The sequence below is a fragment of the Syngnathus leptorhynchus genome, chromosome 20, assembly GCF_054491065.1.
Source record: "Syngnathus leptorhynchus isolate UIUO chromosome 20, UIUO_Slep, whole genome shotgun sequence".
Classification (NCBI taxonomy): domain Eukaryota; kingdom Metazoa; phylum Chordata; class Actinopteri; order Syngnathiformes; family Syngnathidae; genus Syngnathus; species Syngnathus leptorhynchus.
Window position 1 is genome coordinate 5,776,667 of NC_141214.1, and position 16,577 is coordinate 5,793,243.

At 54.5% G+C, this 16,577-nt stretch overlaps 1 protein-coding gene across 1 annotated transcript in view; it reads right to left on the minus strand.

Moving 5' to 3' along the window:
• Positions 1-16,577, minus strand: part of macf1a (microtubule actin crosslinking factor 1a) — a 47,377-nt gene that overhangs the window by 18,351 nt on the left and 12,449 nt on the right. The window contains 23 exon segments of the mRNA XM_085901151.1: positions 6,375-6,557; positions 6,620-6,937; positions 7,417-7,623; positions 7,694-7,882; positions 7,970-8,568; positions 8,662-9,154; positions 9,237-9,436; positions 9,557-9,686; positions 9,771-10,009; positions 10,076-10,135; positions 10,219-10,330; positions 10,419-10,575; positions 10,650-10,816; positions 10,987-11,304; positions 11,375-11,574; positions 11,641-11,764; positions 11,833-12,006; positions 12,072-12,269; positions 12,338-12,505; positions 12,572-12,745; positions 12,864-13,019; positions 13,085-13,318; positions 13,399-13,554. Of these exon segments, the coding sequence (XP_085757277.1) occupies positions 6,375-6,557; positions 6,620-6,937; positions 7,417-7,623; positions 7,694-7,882; positions 7,970-8,568; positions 8,662-9,154; positions 9,237-9,436; positions 9,557-9,686; positions 9,771-10,009; positions 10,076-10,135; positions 10,219-10,330; positions 10,419-10,575; positions 10,650-10,816; positions 10,987-11,304; positions 11,375-11,574; positions 11,641-11,764; positions 11,833-12,006; positions 12,072-12,269; positions 12,338-12,505; positions 12,572-12,745; positions 12,864-13,019; positions 13,085-13,318; positions 13,399-13,554 (4,956 nt within the window).

The window sequence follows — 16,577 nt, forward strand, 5'->3', positions numbered from 1 at the left end:
TTCGTCAAATTCCACCGCTTGCTCTGTATCCTGAAAAGCCAGAGGATCACATTGCGACGAGGCCCCGCTGTCCAGTTCTGTCCCAGTCTCTCCTGGTATTTCCTGCTCCGGTTGGTAATCGAGAGCTGACTGTGTCATCTCCTCTTCCTCGCTTTCAAACTCACAAGGAGCAACATCTCCATCCTCATCGATGAAGCAGTGTTCCTTTTCACAGTCTTGCGCACGTTTGGAGTCAAAGTCTTGGAAATCAACAACATGTGATTCAGTTAGAGGAAGGGTCTCTTCACAATTTTCCCAGTCAGGATTGGATACTTCCTCCTGTTGGAGGTTCCCTCCATAAGGAAGAGAATATGGATAGAGAAGCTCGTGGTCGACACTCATTTCTACTCCCTCGTGCCCGTCCACCTCCTCCTCACACTGTCTTTCCAGCTCTAGGAAGAGATCAGATTCGGCCTCTGAACTGGGGCAGGGTGACGCGCTGGGTGCCTCGGGACCTTGGAAGTCCACAGGGGGGGTCAAGACAGGCCACTGTCCAGAAGAGTTGGTTAATTCCCATCCTTCTGACTCTAATGTTTCCCATGACTGGTTCATCGTCTCCCTGTTATCCAATTTAAGGACCGCCTCCCACTCTCGCTCCTCTCGTTGAGCTCTCTCTTCCTCTGCTTTAGCTCTTTCCAGAGTCCACATGTCATCCCTTATCTCAGCCATCTCAACATCCTCTTGTTCTTCCAGCTCCTCCAGGATTCTGCGCTCGTCTTCTTCAAACTTGAGCTCAGAAGCCGTGCGCTCCCTGAGATTGCCTCCCCAACCGAGCAGACCCTCGTCACCATCTAAATGACTGATGGATGGGGACAGAGGTAATCCTTGGTACGGAAGCCCTTCGTCTTCCTTCAGAAATGGGGATGGAGGATCCAGGAGATGAAGGGACTCCTCATCCTGGCTGTTCTCCTCACCCAAAAGGGGTGGCAAAGGTGGGAGAAGGGGGAAGTTGTGCCTTAAGCCCACTGGGGTATTCTTTCCCGGTGTCATCACACGAGGCCACGTGCGGGCCTTGGTGGGTGGGCAGAAGATGGGTTTTGGTGGAAGGAGAGGCGCATCGTCATCCTGATCCTGTTCTAAAAGAGGGGAATCCCGCTCGGAATCTGACGTCTTAACTAATTCCACCGTTTCCTCGACGATTTGCTCAATTCCGCTCTTAGAAGAACTAATAGTTCGTTTGTGCCCTGAATTTTTTCTGGGGCTCCTCTGAAAGGATTGCTCACAAGTCCTAAATACGAATCCCGAGTCTTTGGAAGGTGAGGACGACGGGTCACGTTTAGCTTTGTGCGAAAAAAGCTGCTTTGGTTTGCAGGGATGCTGCAGGAGAAGCGGGACGGGGAAACCGCCGGGTGACGAAGAGACGGGAGGCGTGTGAGGGGTGGATGAAGATGGCGAGGGCGTGTAAGGTGGCAAGGAAGGCTTGGAGGAGCTGGGCGTACACGGGCGGATCAGCTGAACGGGTGAAATCGGAGAGTGAGGCAGGCCTGCCGCCGACGTACGCTTTTCTGAACATTCCACACCCGTAAACTCCAATCTCTCGGCAAACTCTGGGAAGGTTGGCGATATAAAAGCTTTCCATGAGCGACGATTCGGGTTGTCCCGTTTCTCTCCGGCCTGGTGCCGCCTCTTAGCCACCAGAGATACTCCCGGGGCAGAGGTCGAAGGCGGGTTAGTCAGACTTGAAGTCACAATGCCCACAGGGGGTGAAATCATCTGAGCGTCACCGGTTAGTTTGAGGGCATCAAAGATGACCCTCTCGTCCAGTTTCCGAGCTCCTCCGGGGTTATCCAAAGCCCGAGAAACAAAAACCCCTCCGAGGTCGGCTCCGATAGTCCCGTTGCTGGACAGCGTGCTCCCTTCGCCTCGGATCTCCCCGCCCGAGCCCAGAGTGCTTCGTGAGGGTTGGCACAGCTTGGCCCCTTGATCGATCTGCTCGTTGATCCGCATGGTGTCATATATGGACCTCTGCGGGACGTAGCAATCCTCGATGTAAGCCTCCTCCTCGTCGCCTTTGCTCAGACAACGGGGGCTTTGCTGGAGACAGTCGGGGCGACTCAGGGGCTTCCCCATGTTAGCTTCAGTGGCTTTGGCGTGGCGCAAAAAGCCACGCGGGAGCTCGTTTGAAGTGCAGCAGATGGCGAATCAAAAACGACACACGCGGTCTCTCGGAAGAAAGCCACAAAAGAGCAGCGTACATTTGGAGCGGTCTCATCCGCTATGTCACCTCGACAGCTGTGCGATTACGCCGTCTTTGTGCGATGCTGCGTGGCACCGGAGAGGGAGCGACACGGGCGGCCCTCCCTCTCGGCACCATATTAATCACAAGTCGTGTTTACTTAAGACGAGCGAAGGCTGCCGGTGCGGAACAAGAGTCATCGTCGCCTCGGCCGTACAAAGTCCGAGACGAGACGATGACGCCCCTTTGTGCCGCCTTGACGAGAGAGGAGCGCGGTGGCGGCGTCCATAGTCACAAAGTCATTCTGCTGCCGATGTTTGGCTCTTCCCGAGCGCCGGCCTGCCGCTTCCCCATGTCGGTGTCAAAGTGTAAAAAAAAAAAAAGTCTCCTTTTAAGGTGACAAAAGCCGCACGCTTATCGGTAAAGCGTACAAAGTCCAGAAGAAGAAGGTCAATGCTACCTTCTGTCCTTCCTCCTGTCACAAAGAATTTGGGATTTGTCTCCGGAATCTCAGACGTGTCTGCACCATAGCAACGGGAAAAAGAACATTTGATCAAGATGCGGAACAAAAGAGGACAACGTGGTTTCATCCACAGCTCCTGGGGGAAGACGTGGTCCAGCAGGTCCAAAGATCAAAATAAAGGGGAGGGGGCAGGCGGGTGTTGAATCCCAATCCAACGAGGTATCCAAAGGGGGGGGGGGTTTGCCAGCTTTTGGGGTTGCAGAATCCCGAGACGCTCTTCTCACTGTTTGCTACTCTCTCTCTCTTTCTCTCTCCGGGGAAACAAAGTGCCACGCAGTTCCCCCTTTTCTCCTCCTTTGCTTTTCTTTTCTTTCTGCCGTGTGTGCTGCCAAGCTGTGCTCTCTGCCTCTTGCCGGGCGGCCGCACAGCAACTCAAATGGTTTGCAGCTGCTAAAAAAATCTCACTCTCGCTCTCTCGCCGTCTAACTCCCACCCCCCCCCCTCTCTCTCTCTCTCTCTCTCTCTCTCTCTCTTTCTCGCCGTCGCTTTCCCTCGCTGGATGTTTGTATTTGAATTCAGCTCCGTTTGTTCTGTTTCCTGCACGGCTATTAAAACACAGGAAGTGCTCCAATCGTGCTGGTTTCCTGTTTAAAAAAAAAAAAAAAAAAAATGGAACGCCAGATAGGAGCTTGAGAGAAAGTTCTTACAGCGGAGAAGTGACACGCCAGCCAATCAGAAGAGGAATGAATCGGAGCAAAATAAGGTCGGCGAGAACTCCCGTCGAGACGCCGCTTTTTGGGAGCACAAGAAGCTCGACACGTGATGAGTGTCTTTCCCAGCGGCAAGGCAACAGTCCAGGCTTTGTTGAGTTTCCTTTGCCCCAATTAAGTGCATCAACTTCACAAAAGTGGCCCGATTCACACACACAGACAGACAAGCTCCACTTGCGCATTCCCCACTGAAACTCAACCCGGGGCTGGGGGAGACCGGGGCGGGCGTCGGTGGGAGAGGCCGGGCGGGGTTGCGGTCTGGATCTTCAGAATTCCACACAAAACATGAAGAGGTGACGGGGTAACCCGCTAGCTTCTTAAAAACGCTGCCGTATTGTTGTCGCCATGTTATCTGGAGGTTCAGGCTTGCCAGGGACACGCGTGTGCTTCCGCCCGCTCGGTCCGGCATAATGGGGGGGGGGGGGGGGGGGGGCAACCGTGGCCTGCATGTCAACTGTGCTAAATACTCCGGTCTTTCTTTGCGACTACCAGCACACACACAGTTGCGCTGCAGCTGTCACTGCTGCAGCTCAGGCTGGGTGGAAACAAAAGCGGTTTGTGGCCACTTTGTTGGACGCACCCACGTACAAACACACACACAAGCCGCCCGCCATCGTTTCAATGCCGACTTCAATCCAGACAACCGAGGAGCCACTTATTACTATTGGGGGGGGGGGGGGGGGGGGGCAATATATCTCTTCAGACTCAAGACATTTGCTCAAGCTCTGACCTTACAGAGCTGCGTTATTAGTTTCGTGATTGATGGCGAGCCATTTAACTTTGCTAACAAAAAAAAATAAAAAATCAAGACACCAAAATGGCAGACTTCTTCATAGCTTCCTCCCGATTGGCCCGCTTCGTCTTTGCCTTCGGTTGAACATTAACACGCTAAGCCCGATTCCCGGCCGACACGCAACTTGACGGAAACTATGTGTACGCGCACACACACCGAGTTTTGATACGCACACGTGAATAATGCGGCGTGGAGTTTCCACGTCGTAAACATTTAAGAGCACACTCGAGCACACACACACACACACACACACACACACACACACACACACACACACACACACACACACACACACACACACACACACACACACACACACACACACACACACACACACACACACACACACACACACACACACACACACACACACACACACACTTAAATGGTGCAAATACGAAAGAAAGGCATGCGTGCGAGTAATAAAGGGATGCTACGCGGACCTTCCTACTAGCTGACCTTCTCCCCAGACAAAAGACGATATTAAATTTCAGCACGAATATAAAAAAAAAAAAAAAAAAAAGTGAGTAGGCGGGACGAGCCTTGGCATACTAAGCTAATTCACAACAGCTGAAGCAACACACAACCTGGAAGTGGAACGCACACACACACATTTTCAAAAATATTCACTTCAATCATAGATGACATTTTTCTTCATTTGGCACACAGGAGACATGTGCCGAGTGTGTGTGTCGTGGGAAAACGAAAGTTTTGCAGAAATGATGTCAAGTGACAGCAATCCAGTTACTTTTTGTCAACTGGTCTGACCCACTTTAGCTTTCGCCCATTATCTAATAGACACTGTGTGTGTGTGCATATATGTGTGTGTGTCACAATGACTCATTGGCTAAGCGCTTGTCCGTGGAGACTCCAACAAGGTGTCGGATGAAAAGATGGAGTAACGTTAGCAGGGGAAGCCAACGATGTGAAAAGGAGGTGAGGGAAGATGTGCGGTCATCATTTACACACACATGCACACACACACACACACTTTCTCTTGTGCATTTGTGTGTAACTGTGTCAGGCTGTCAGCTGCACATCAGTTCTGATGCCGCACCCTAATATGTTGTAAATGCGTGGACAGCTGAGATTCCTGCGCCGTCCGGAAAAAGACGGCAAGGAATCAGAAGCATCCGGCGGCCATGTTTAAATTAAAGTCTGGTGGGAAACAGGCGCACCTCACCCCCACCATAACCCCCCCCCCCCCTCTTTCTTTGCACCCCACCCATTCTTTGAGGCAGGCAGTATGACATCATGGCTGTGGATTGGGAAAGGGTCGATCGGGGGAGGGGAGGCCAGACAGATTTTTGGGGTGGAGGGGGATCGCTTACATGCACATCGGGAGTGACAATGGAGGGGCGGGGAGGGGGGGGGGGGTCACTTCTTCCCACCAGCAAGTTTTAATTGCGCTCTTAAAAGTTTGAGCACACTTATTGGCAGGAGACTGAGATCTCTTGGCTGCTATTCTTAACTATATATACTTGACTATAAATGAAGGCCCCCTCCCCCCCCCCTCCCCACCAGAACACAGCCTGCCCATGTTAAAATCCAAATTTGCTGGGCATGTTTATCACGAGTAGACCCACCAAAACACAGAAAGTCTGCCATTTTAGTTTCAAGCGGCCGTTTCGTGACTCACGAAAGTTCGGCTGACTGAGCTCAATGCCAACCATCTTGCGTGTGACCATAGTGGGTGTGTTACAAAGCGGCAGAATGAGGAGAAAACATGTGGGATTGTGAAAACGGAGGACGGCGCTGCGCTATTCCGTCCTCCTACGCTCGCTCGCAGCGGCCGAGGCGCTTTCTTTCTTTTTCTTCATCGGCCGGGAGAAAGAAAAGCACACCGGAATGTTTCAAGCGGCCTATCGCATGAGCTATCCATCACTTTGGAAAATGACACACGCACCCCCTCATCATGTCTCCTAGGCCCTCACAGGAAGTGACATCACAACCATAAAATGTGCTCTTTAGCGATGGCGTGGCGACCGAAAGAAAAAAAAGTCATACAAAAAAAAAAAAAAGCAAAGTGCATTCCTGTGGTCAGCGACAGATTTTTAAGAGCAGCACAAGATGGTCAAGATTATAACGCTCCAATCACAACGCAGAAATAAAAAGAAAGGAAGCAGGTCCAACCTTGAAGTCGCCGAGCTGCTGCTTGATGACGTCCACCTCGGAGCCCACGGCGGCCTGCGCGTTCAGACCCTGCTCGGCGGCTCGCAGCAGGCCTTGCAGCTCGCCCACCAGCCGGTAAAAGTCGCCCACCCGCTCGGAGGCGTCCTGGATCTGCACCAGACGGGCTTGGCCGCGCTCGCCCAGCTGCAACCCACGTCGGAATTATTATCGTACAAAATGCCACGGCCGGGCCGTCTCGCTCTCACCTTGCCGGCCTGGCGTCCGAGCGCCTCGGTTTCACGCCTGAGGGCCAGGAGGTCGGGCGATGAGCCCTCGCGGCGCAGCATGGCCGTGCACTCGGCGGCGTGCGTCTCCAGCTCGCCGCGCAGGTTGGCCAGACGGGAAAGGAAGCCGGCCAGCGTGTCCGCCTGCGAGGCCAGCGAGTCCGCGTCGCGGCCGACGGGGCCCAGCGAGTCCAGCTCGTCGTCCAGGTCGGCCAGGCGCGAGAAGACGTCGCGCACGTGCGCCTGGACCTCGCCCACGCCGTGGAGACGTGACTCCAGTGCCGAGCAACACTGCTCCAGCTGATGGAGCGAGAAGAGCGGAATATCAAGTTGGAGAATTTGCCACATCCATAAAACGTTTTAGACCTTTTCAACTCAAATGTCTAACATGAGAATATTGAGAGTCTTTTGCATATGTGACACACCCCAAAATGGATGGCAAGAAACGGCGTTGTATTCACCGGTACAGAAGATTTGCATCAAACCTGAGCAGCGCAGGTGTGCCTAATGAAACGGCCGTTGGGATGTAAATAGGACAGGGAGGCCCGCTGCCAAGCACCCATTTATATTTCACGCTCTCCAAAGTCCACAATGACCATATACGGGCGTAGGAAGTCAAAAAGCCAAACGGCTTCAGTAGCTCTGCTTTCTTTCAGCGTGATTCATGCGCACGCACACACGCAAAATATTTTGCTCATCTGTGCATCACTCACTCAGCTTACATTTGCCGGGCCTCTTATTTAGACAACGGTGCAATCGAGTCTTTTTTTTTTTCTCACCTTGCTGCTGACGTCGTCAAACTCGCTCTGGGTATGTTTGGCCTGCTCCTGCAGCCTCTGGGTGCCCTCAGCGCCGCCTTCCGGCCTCTGGGGGGCGTCCTGCACCAGCCCCTGAGCCAGGTCACGCAGGTAGACCACCTGAGGCTGCAGGCATGTTAGGTTCTCCTGCTGGCTCCTCAGCCTTTCCAAGCTCTTTGCGCTACAAGCCTGAAACAAAGACATCAGAACATTTAGAGCAGAGATTAAAAACTTTATTGTTGTGCCCGTCAAAGGTTACCTGAGGTCCTAGCGCCTCCTGGACTTCGATTTGGTGCTTGGCGGCCTCCAGGCGTCTCTCCACCGCTTGCCGACCTTCCTCGAACTCCTTGAGGCGGCCCGAGAGCTCCTCGAGCTGCGACGTGCGACCAAGGAGACGCTCGCTAAGGTCGTCCAGACGCCGGTTCAGCTGCGCCTTCTCGTCTCGGACCTAAAGAGAACGTGTGCGGCGGAAGGTACGCTAAGGTACGAGGTAGCTTGTGAAATGCCTAAAGGTATTCAAAAATGAAGCTCGTACCTCATCTTCTCCGACACAACATTGCTCCAGCAGCTGATCGGCGGCGGCGTTGAAGGCCTCCAGTTGGGGTTGTCGTCTCTCTAGGTCTAGTGCGAGTCCCCTGGCTTTCTGCAGGGCGTCATCCAGGCCCGCCGTGTCGAGCGACGGCTGGATCTCCGCCTCTTTCTCCTCGCATTCTTCCAGCCAGGGAGCCAACTCGGCTTTGTGCCGCTGGTAGAATTCCGCCTTGCTCAGGGTACTTTTCAGTCGGTTTTCCCGCTCCGCTAGCCGCCCGTTGACGTCCTCCCAGTCCTGCCGCAGGTGTGACAGGCGGGACTGCAGGGCGGCGCGCTCGTCGCCGCCAGCGGGCAAGGCGGCTAGCAGCGACACGCCCTCGGCCTGGATCAGCTCGTAGGGGCCCCGTTGGGCGGCGACGGAGCGCTGGAGGTCGGCGGCGGTGGACAGTAGCGAGCGGACCGCCTCGGGATGGCAGGGCAGCGCGTCCGACGACGAGTCCCGGAGCTCCACCTGCTCGTCCAGCCACGAGCGGACGTCGGCGAACATTTGCTGGAACTGCTGTGTAGATGACAGAGCGGCCTGCAGCTGAGACAGACCGTCCGCTAGGGAGAAGACAAAAAAAAAAAAGTGAAATCAATAGTGCTACAGCTATCAAAGATTGATTTGATTCATTTCGGAAATGGCATTTTGTGCACCTGCGCGTTCTTCCAAGCTCTTGAGTGGGCCGCTGACGCTCTCCAGCCTCTTCTTCAGCTCGTCCTTCAAGTAAGGTTCGGCCACGATGTCGCTCAGCTCTTGGCACAGCCGCTCGGCCTCGGCCAGCTCGCCGCGTCGCCTCTCCAGTTCCGAGCGGATTTCACCCGTCTCCTGCAGGCGCTGCCTGAGCGCCTCGGGCCGAGCGCTCAGCTCCGCCTGGCCGTCCAGACGCTCGGCGAGCGCCGCCGCGCTGGCGGAGAGCTCGCGCAACAACGCCTGGTAGCGCTCGCTGGTACCCTGCGCCTGGTCGATGTGCTCCGAGCGCCGGTCCAGCTTGCCCGTCAGGTCGCTCCACTGCCGGGAGACCGAGTCCAGCTCGGCCCGGACCTCCTCCTGCTCTTTGGGGTCCTGCGTCTGCGAGAGGATGCCCTCGGCCGACCGGGTGAGCTGCTCGAACTGCGGGCGACGAGTCTCAAACTCCCGCAGCATGAACTAGAACAAGGTGATATTTGTCAGGGATTCTCCCAAACCAATCTCCAGTTCAGTTGTGTTGAACTTTTGCGTGGACACAAACCTGCACTTGTTGCTTCTGGGTGTTGAGCATGTTCGGGTCGATGCTGAGCGGTCCGAGCACGCTCATCATGAGCTCCTTCTCACGCAGCCACGGGCCCAGTTGAGACGCGGCGGCGGCAAAGCTGCCCAGCCGGTCGGCGCACGCCTCCAGCTCCGCCTGACGCTGCGATGCCGTCTGATTGGCCGCGAGCCAACGGGAGTCTGAGAGAATGGCAGAGATGACTTAAGAGTGGTTTCTTGCTCTTCTGATGAAAACGTCATTTGGGACGAGTGTGTGGTGATGTAAAACGGGGGTTTCCGCGAGTAGTCGGTAGCGCATACCAATCTCCTGCAGCTGTTGCCGCCACGCGTCAGCCTCGGGGGAGTCGGGGTTGTCGGCGATGAGCTTCCTCAAGGTTCCCTTGAGCTCCTCCACCCTAGCCGAGTGCTCGGCCAACTCCGACAGCAGCGCCTGGCCGTCATTGGACGTTAGCTCATCTAAGTAATTCGCTTGTGCTTCTCTGGCATAAACATATTGCTAAAAATCACAACTAACCTTGTTCTCCTGGACCTGGGCGCGCACCACTTCTGGCTTGGATGGCGAGGCGGCGTGTCCCTGCGCGAGGTTATTCTCTTTGTCCTTCAGCCAGCTCTGCAGTTCCTCTGCGCCTTGTCTGGCCTGCTGCCTCTGTTCCAACGAGGCCCGCTGGCGGCCCAGGCGCTCCGTCAGGTCCGCGCCCAGGGCCTCGTGTCGGGCGTTGACGTCAGACGCGGCCACTTGGATCTCCGTCAGGTCTGTCGCGACACGGGATGAGAAACTGCGCTGCCACGTGCAAGCGCGGATGCATTTGGCATTCGAACCTTTGCAAGTGTGAATGCCGTTGACGCTGCTGGGAGCAGAGCCGTTGATTTGAGGAGCACCTGTGAAACACACACACACATAATGAATGAAAAACATTGCAAATGGAAGTTCTCCTTCAGGAGAATGGAGGAGCTTCTCTTACCTGCTTTACTCTGCGGTGTCGTGATGTCGATGACTTGCGCCTCTAGCTCGGAGCCGCTCTTGTTCAACTCCTGCACCCTGGCCGCCTGCGACTCCCACTCCTTCAACAGCTCCTGAAGGCATCATCATCATGTTGGGATTAAAGACGAGTCCCCGAAGGCAGCGCACGCAGGCGTGTGGCGTGTTGGCGGACGGACCCACCTGCAGCTGCTGCACTCTCCTCTGCAGCGCCTCCGTGTCCAAGGCGACCTCCTTGGCGGGCAGCTGCTCCTGCGCCGCCTGCAGCCAACGCAGGACGGAGCCAGAGAGCCCGCGAAAATGGAGCAGCTGCTGCTCACAAGCCAAAATGGCCGCCAGTCTGTGGACATAGATGTTTGTCACCGTTTGAGCTTTTCACAGTAAATGCGAGGATCCAAGAAAACATTTGCTTACCTTTGGTTGACGTCGTCCTCCAGTTGCTTGAAGTCATCCGACACGCCTTTGACGTGTCCCAGCAGGCTTTGCGTGTGACCTAAAACTTGTGACGTGCTGACTTCTTCTGCCAAGTCACAGAAGGACTTGAGCTGAGGAGCTTCCTGTTGTTGTTCCGACTTGACTTCCTGTCCAAAAGACCAGCAAAGCATGTTGAAACTTGGTCCGGCTGATGAACGCATCTTTGAACGTGTTTATAGCATGTGTGTGTGTATGTGTGTGTGTGTGTGGGTGGGTGGGGGGGGGGGGGGGGTCGTTTACAAACATTCACATCTGCAGAAAGTATGACTGTGCTGACCTCCACCGTCTGCCTGTAGTCGTCCACGCTGCGATCGGGCTGCCCCGCCGGGCTCAGAGCCTTGGCGCGACTCTGGATGAAGACCCGCAGGTCGGCCGCCAGTCGCTCGTAGCTCTCCAGCCGGGGCAGCAAGCGTTTAAGCTCCGCCTCCCGCTCGGCTTGGCTGACCTGAGCGGCGGCGAACCTTCGCGTCAGTTCGTCCAGCGCTCCCTGCAGGCCCGATGCCGTAGAGGCCTCGGGGCTCTGGAGCAGCTTGGAGACAGAGTCCCGTGTGGCCTCCACACTGCCCTGCCGTGCGAGAAGCTCCTGGCGAAGTTTCTGGAGAGGAATAATTTGGTTTGAAAAATGTTGGTCCTCAACCTTCTTCTGACTTGTCAAGTTGTCCGACCTGGTTCTGAGTGAGGGCGTCTTGGAGCGCCTGTGCCGTGGGCTCCACGGGCGCGGGGTCCAGATCTAGTGTGTCGAGCCAGGCCAGCAGAGCCTTCAAGCCCTCCTGCACGCTCACAGACTGGGCCACGGCAGTTTGGAGCTGCTCGGCCCGTTCCGATACGGACGCCGACAAAGACGAGAACCTCTTCTCCAAACCGTCTGAAGGAGAAAGACGAGAGAAGACTGAATGGAAGCGGAGGTTCTGTTGGTGACCGTGCTCCGTACCTGCGGCGCACAGGATGTCCACGGCCTTCAGGGAGGGCGACTCGTCCGCGCTGACCAGAACCCTTCCGGCTCGCTTCACTTTTTCCAACTGGACCGAACGCTCGGCCAGCTCGTCCTGTAGCAGCTGAAATGCACGCAGAAGAAAATGCTCGCCATCGTCTCAAATGGAAAAACTTTTTCGGCAGGCTTTACCTGGACTTGCCGCAGAGTGTCCTGCAGGTCATGGGGGTCGGTGTCTCCGCCAGACTTGGCGATGCTTTGGTTCTGCTCTTGGGTGCTGAGCCACGAGTGGAGCGAGACCACCTCGTCCTGGTACTGCTGGTAGCGCTCCAGCAGGCCCGACAGGCGGCCGCCCAACTCTGACGACTGTGCATTGCGATAAAGTGTTTGTCAACATCTTTGCACCATCATCTTCTCTATAAAGTGCTCACCTTGGCGTGGAGTGAGGTATATCGGTGGTTAGCGTCTTGCAGCTTGTCGGTCACCAGCTGCTTGGTGGCTTCCAGAGCGGCAGCATCGCCGGCGCCCTCTTGCTGCTCGAGAACGCCAAGACAGGAGTCCAGGACCTTCTGACCAGAGATAGAGACGAAGCGCAGGTCGGCCTTGTGGCAGATGACGTCCTCGGCCAGCTGTGGAACACCATGAAAACATGAGTTGAGTTGCTAAGCAACACGAGTCATGGACAAGGCTTCACTACCTTTCTGTGCTCCTCCAGCCGGTTCTTCAGTTCTTGAGCGTCCGTTTCACCTTCGCCCAAACATTTCAGCTCCTGCTCGCTCTGCTCCAGCCAGGCGCTCAGATCGGCGTGTTCCTGGAGATACTTTGCCAGTTCGTCCTCCAGCGCTTCGGATTTCCTCAGTCGCTCCTGAAAGCGGACGGACCGAAAAGTTAGTAGCGCTTGTCGTTTCTGTGCAGAATTTTCAAAGTCTACCTGGCAGCTGTGAAGCTTCTGTTTGTGCTCATCTTGCAGCCGGTCCAGCGTGGCTCGCAGACGTCGCTTCTCCTCGGGAGGAACTGTGGAGTCGGGTTGGTCCAGCAACGTGCGAGCTGACTGGCTGATTTGGAGGAGCTGGGCCTGCTGAGCCTGCAGCCTCTGAAGCTCGGCCTGCGTCACAGAAGAGCCAACAGCATGTCGTCGGCACGTTACAAAATTGAGACTGGAAGAGTCACAGAAAGGCACCGGCGTGGACATCTAGACATTTTGGTGAGTAGCGTTTACGAACCTGCAGCGCCCCCGTGTGAGATGTGACTGCATCGTCGGGCTGCGAGGAGGGCAGGTCGGTGACGTCGTGAGCTGCTGATCCATGAGCGGCTGACAAGTCCTTCAGCAGCGAATCTATCTGGTCCTGGGTCTGCTGAAGCTCCTCAAAAGCTTTTGCCTAAAAATGAAATCAGGAAGAAATAAATAAAGCTGCAATGTGCTAAAAGATAAAAACATTCTTACCTTCTGCGTGTTGTGCTGCAACATGGCACTGACGGAAGCGTCCACCTCCGTCACGGACGCTTTGGCCGCCTCCGTCAGGGCGGCGTACTGCTCTTTCATCTGAGCTAGCGCCACCCGCAGGCCCTCTCGCTCCTCCGCGCTTAAGCTTTCCCGTCGCTCGGCCAGCAAGTCCTCCGTCGAGCGGATGGCCTCGGCCACGTCTTCCGCACGGCTTTGGAGGTCCTTCTGTACTTCCTGCAAAGATATACCCATGGTAAAAATAAAAAAATCATTTTGGTCCAAACGTGGATGAACATCTACTTGATATTTGGCACCTTTAACTTCTCCTGCTTGACCTGCAAGACGCTCATGTCGTCCGATTCTATTGTCGGTTCTGCTTTCTGATGGGCCAAAGCGGCGGCGGCTCCTGCCAACCAGGCGCTGAGATCTTCCAGTTTGTGAGAACATTCCACTTTCTGTTGCTGGACCACCTGAGCAGATGGAGGACCACCACACACAGACAAACAGCAACAAGAGGCAAATAAATAAATAAATAATCTTTACTTGAGCGTCAAGTTAGGAGCATATTGTGTCCAGATACACGCCCACAATGACACCAAAAAAATAAATCACACAAAGGGAAAAAATATTTTTATTATTGTAAGTTTCCCCGCATCGCATATCAATAAGCAAGGGTGAGCGGCTCCTGTCGGCGGCAATCTGCAAGAGCAAGGCAAACATGTTAAAAACACGCGTGTGGCACGTCAGGGGAGGAAAACACATGCAGTGCGAGTTACTTTTCTGAGTTAGTAAAAAAAAAAAAAAAAAAAAAAAACACAAACCAACTGGACTCATTGCTCATTTTCCAAACCTCTGTCTCCTTTGGTTTCTCCTCAAGGTCAGCTCTGCGTTTCTGCTGGCGTCGAGATTCCTCCTCCTCGTCACGTTGGCGCTGAGCGGCGACCCGAGCCTGAGTTTGGCCCGCCGCGCTGTGGAAGGCCCCCTGCAGCTGCTGAAGCTGCCCCAGAAGGTGCCTGCTCTGCCGGGGCGCCAGGTCCTGAGCCCGCTCAGAGACAAAAAGTTGGACATCCGAGGCCACCTGAGCCACGTCGCCGGAGCGAGACGCCAGGCCGGACTGAAGCTCCTTGAAGACGAGACCATTTTGGTCCGTCTCGTCATTGACGAGAACCTCTGTCTCTCTCAACCAGGACATCAGAGCCTCCACTCGGCCCCCGAGCGACTTCAGCTCAGCTTCGACGGCCTCCTGATAGATAAACATGACTTCATCAGTTCCCGGTTTGAGCTCAACGCATTTGTATTAATTTTTTTCCAACCTTGTATGAATCTCGATGGTTTTGCAGGTTTTGCAGGACGTCCTCACAAAATGTTCTGGCCGTCTGGTACGTTCGCGTCAAGCTCTGCTGGTCTTTCTCCAGAGCCGTGATAAGCTGCGGAGGAACATCTCTGCGGTGAAGCATCAAGAGCTTCTGGGCAGCCTTGGCTTCTACGCTGACTTCAGGCTCCAGGTCTCGTAGCTCCACGTCCAGATCCTGATGAGAGTCAATAAACGACCTCGTGAGTGCGAAGCTAACATCACGGGAGGATTGACTCTCGTGATGTCATCACCTGCGCCTGCCTGATGATGTCATCTAAGGCGGCGAGGCTGCGTCCCACCGATTGCTGCTGCTGCTGCTTGAGTCGGACCTCCACGTGTCTGACCATGGAGACAAGCGCCACCATCCTTTGGTCATGCTCCAAGCACTCCTGACGCACGAGCGACGACGCCTTTTGGGAACACAACAAAAATGGCGGCGACCCGTTGAGAGAAATGGACGAGATATATTGTTTGCTGTTTACCTACCTTGCCAGAAGTGGAGGTCACCTCATCTTCACTTGACATCTCATCTACTCCTTGACTGGCAAAAACTGGAAGTGCCGCTAATCCGGAATCAGCACAAAGATCTTCTGACTGGAGGGTTGCAGTTTCTGGACACTTAACATCCAAACCTTTGGTAGCTTTGACTGGTTGTTCCTCTTTCTTCTCTTGTTCTGCTCGTGTGCACGGGGCCTCACATTGTTCTGCTTGTCTTGCAACTTTTTCACAACAATCTCCAACCTTGTCCTTCTCCTCACTCTTTCGTGTCACGTCTGTGGTCTCGCTCTTCTCAACTTCTTCAACAACTTTCTTGTCCTCTAACACCTCCAAGTCTCTTCTCGGCTGTACCATCTTGTCGGTTGCTCCTTTCACATGCCTGGTTTCTTCATTTTGAGGTGGTTGAGGTTGGGCCTCTGCTTGTGTCTGTGACTCAGCGTTGTCCTCATGAACCGTCTTGTCATGACTAAACGAAGCTTTCTTCAGATGAGACCTTTCCGATGGAATTTTGATTTCCACTTGCTGTGTTTTCGGTTCTTCCTCTGTTATTCTTGTCTTCTTTTTACTCCTCTTCTTTTTCTTGCTTTTACTTTCTTTAGCCTCCAAAAGCGGTTCTCGCATCTCCACAGCAACAGATGTCTCTTTTGCAAAGCTCGAAGTCTTCTCCCATTCTGCGTCGTTCCCCTTGACGGGTTCTTTCTCTTTCTCGCTTGCGTGTTCAATTCTGCAATCAATTGGTGGACCATCCAGGATGGTCATCTCAAATTCATCTTCAGTTTTTGCTTTGAGAATCTTCTCAACAGTCGCGATCTGCGGTACGGCCTCCTCTATGGCTTGCTGGATTCTCTTCTCAACATTTGCAGCAAAGTGACTCAAAAGGTCCATGGAGCGATCCGGCTCTGGAGGCTTGTCCACTTCAGGTCCAAGCGAGCTCTCTGATGAGGTGATGTTAGGTGAGGTATCATCATCCATTTCGATCTTCAAAGGAGTCGTCTTCTGGTTTTCTGAAGCCAGATCACGAGAAAGCAAAGCAACCGCGTTATCGAGATTGGTCGCTCGCAGATCAGTTGCTGGATCAACTGAAGCGCCTTTCAGAATCCGCCGCTCTGGCTGAATTGCGTTCACGACCTCCGGCAACTCTGGGTCAAAGATCACAACGCGTTCCCCCGAGTGTGCGTTTACGTAGCTGTGAGTCGAGAGATGGAAGAGCAGCTTGTGTTCGGCTTGCTGGCGGGCGTCCGTCGCATCCGTCGGCTCAGCAGAGGAGCTTGAAGAACCCAAACTCGGACGATTTATGTTAGGGAGAACATCTGGCAAATGGATGTCTTTGAGAACACGGACGGCACTGGGCTCCAGAACTTCCTCAAAGGGCAGCGACTGTAGAGTTTCCGAGTTGTACAACGCTCCGACGGCGTTACGCTGCTTGAGGATCTTCCGTGCCAGCTCCCCTGAGACGACTCCTTGCTCAAGAGCCTCTGCGATGGACAGGACTTCACCAGATTCGGGCCACAGCATCCCCGTAAACGTCCGGAGGGATTCGAGGACCGACAGAGCCATACGAGCAGAGAGGAGGTCCAGATGGATAGCGCTCTCCAAATCTAAACGTTCTCGAGTCACGGGATCGAGAATGCCGCCGTTTTG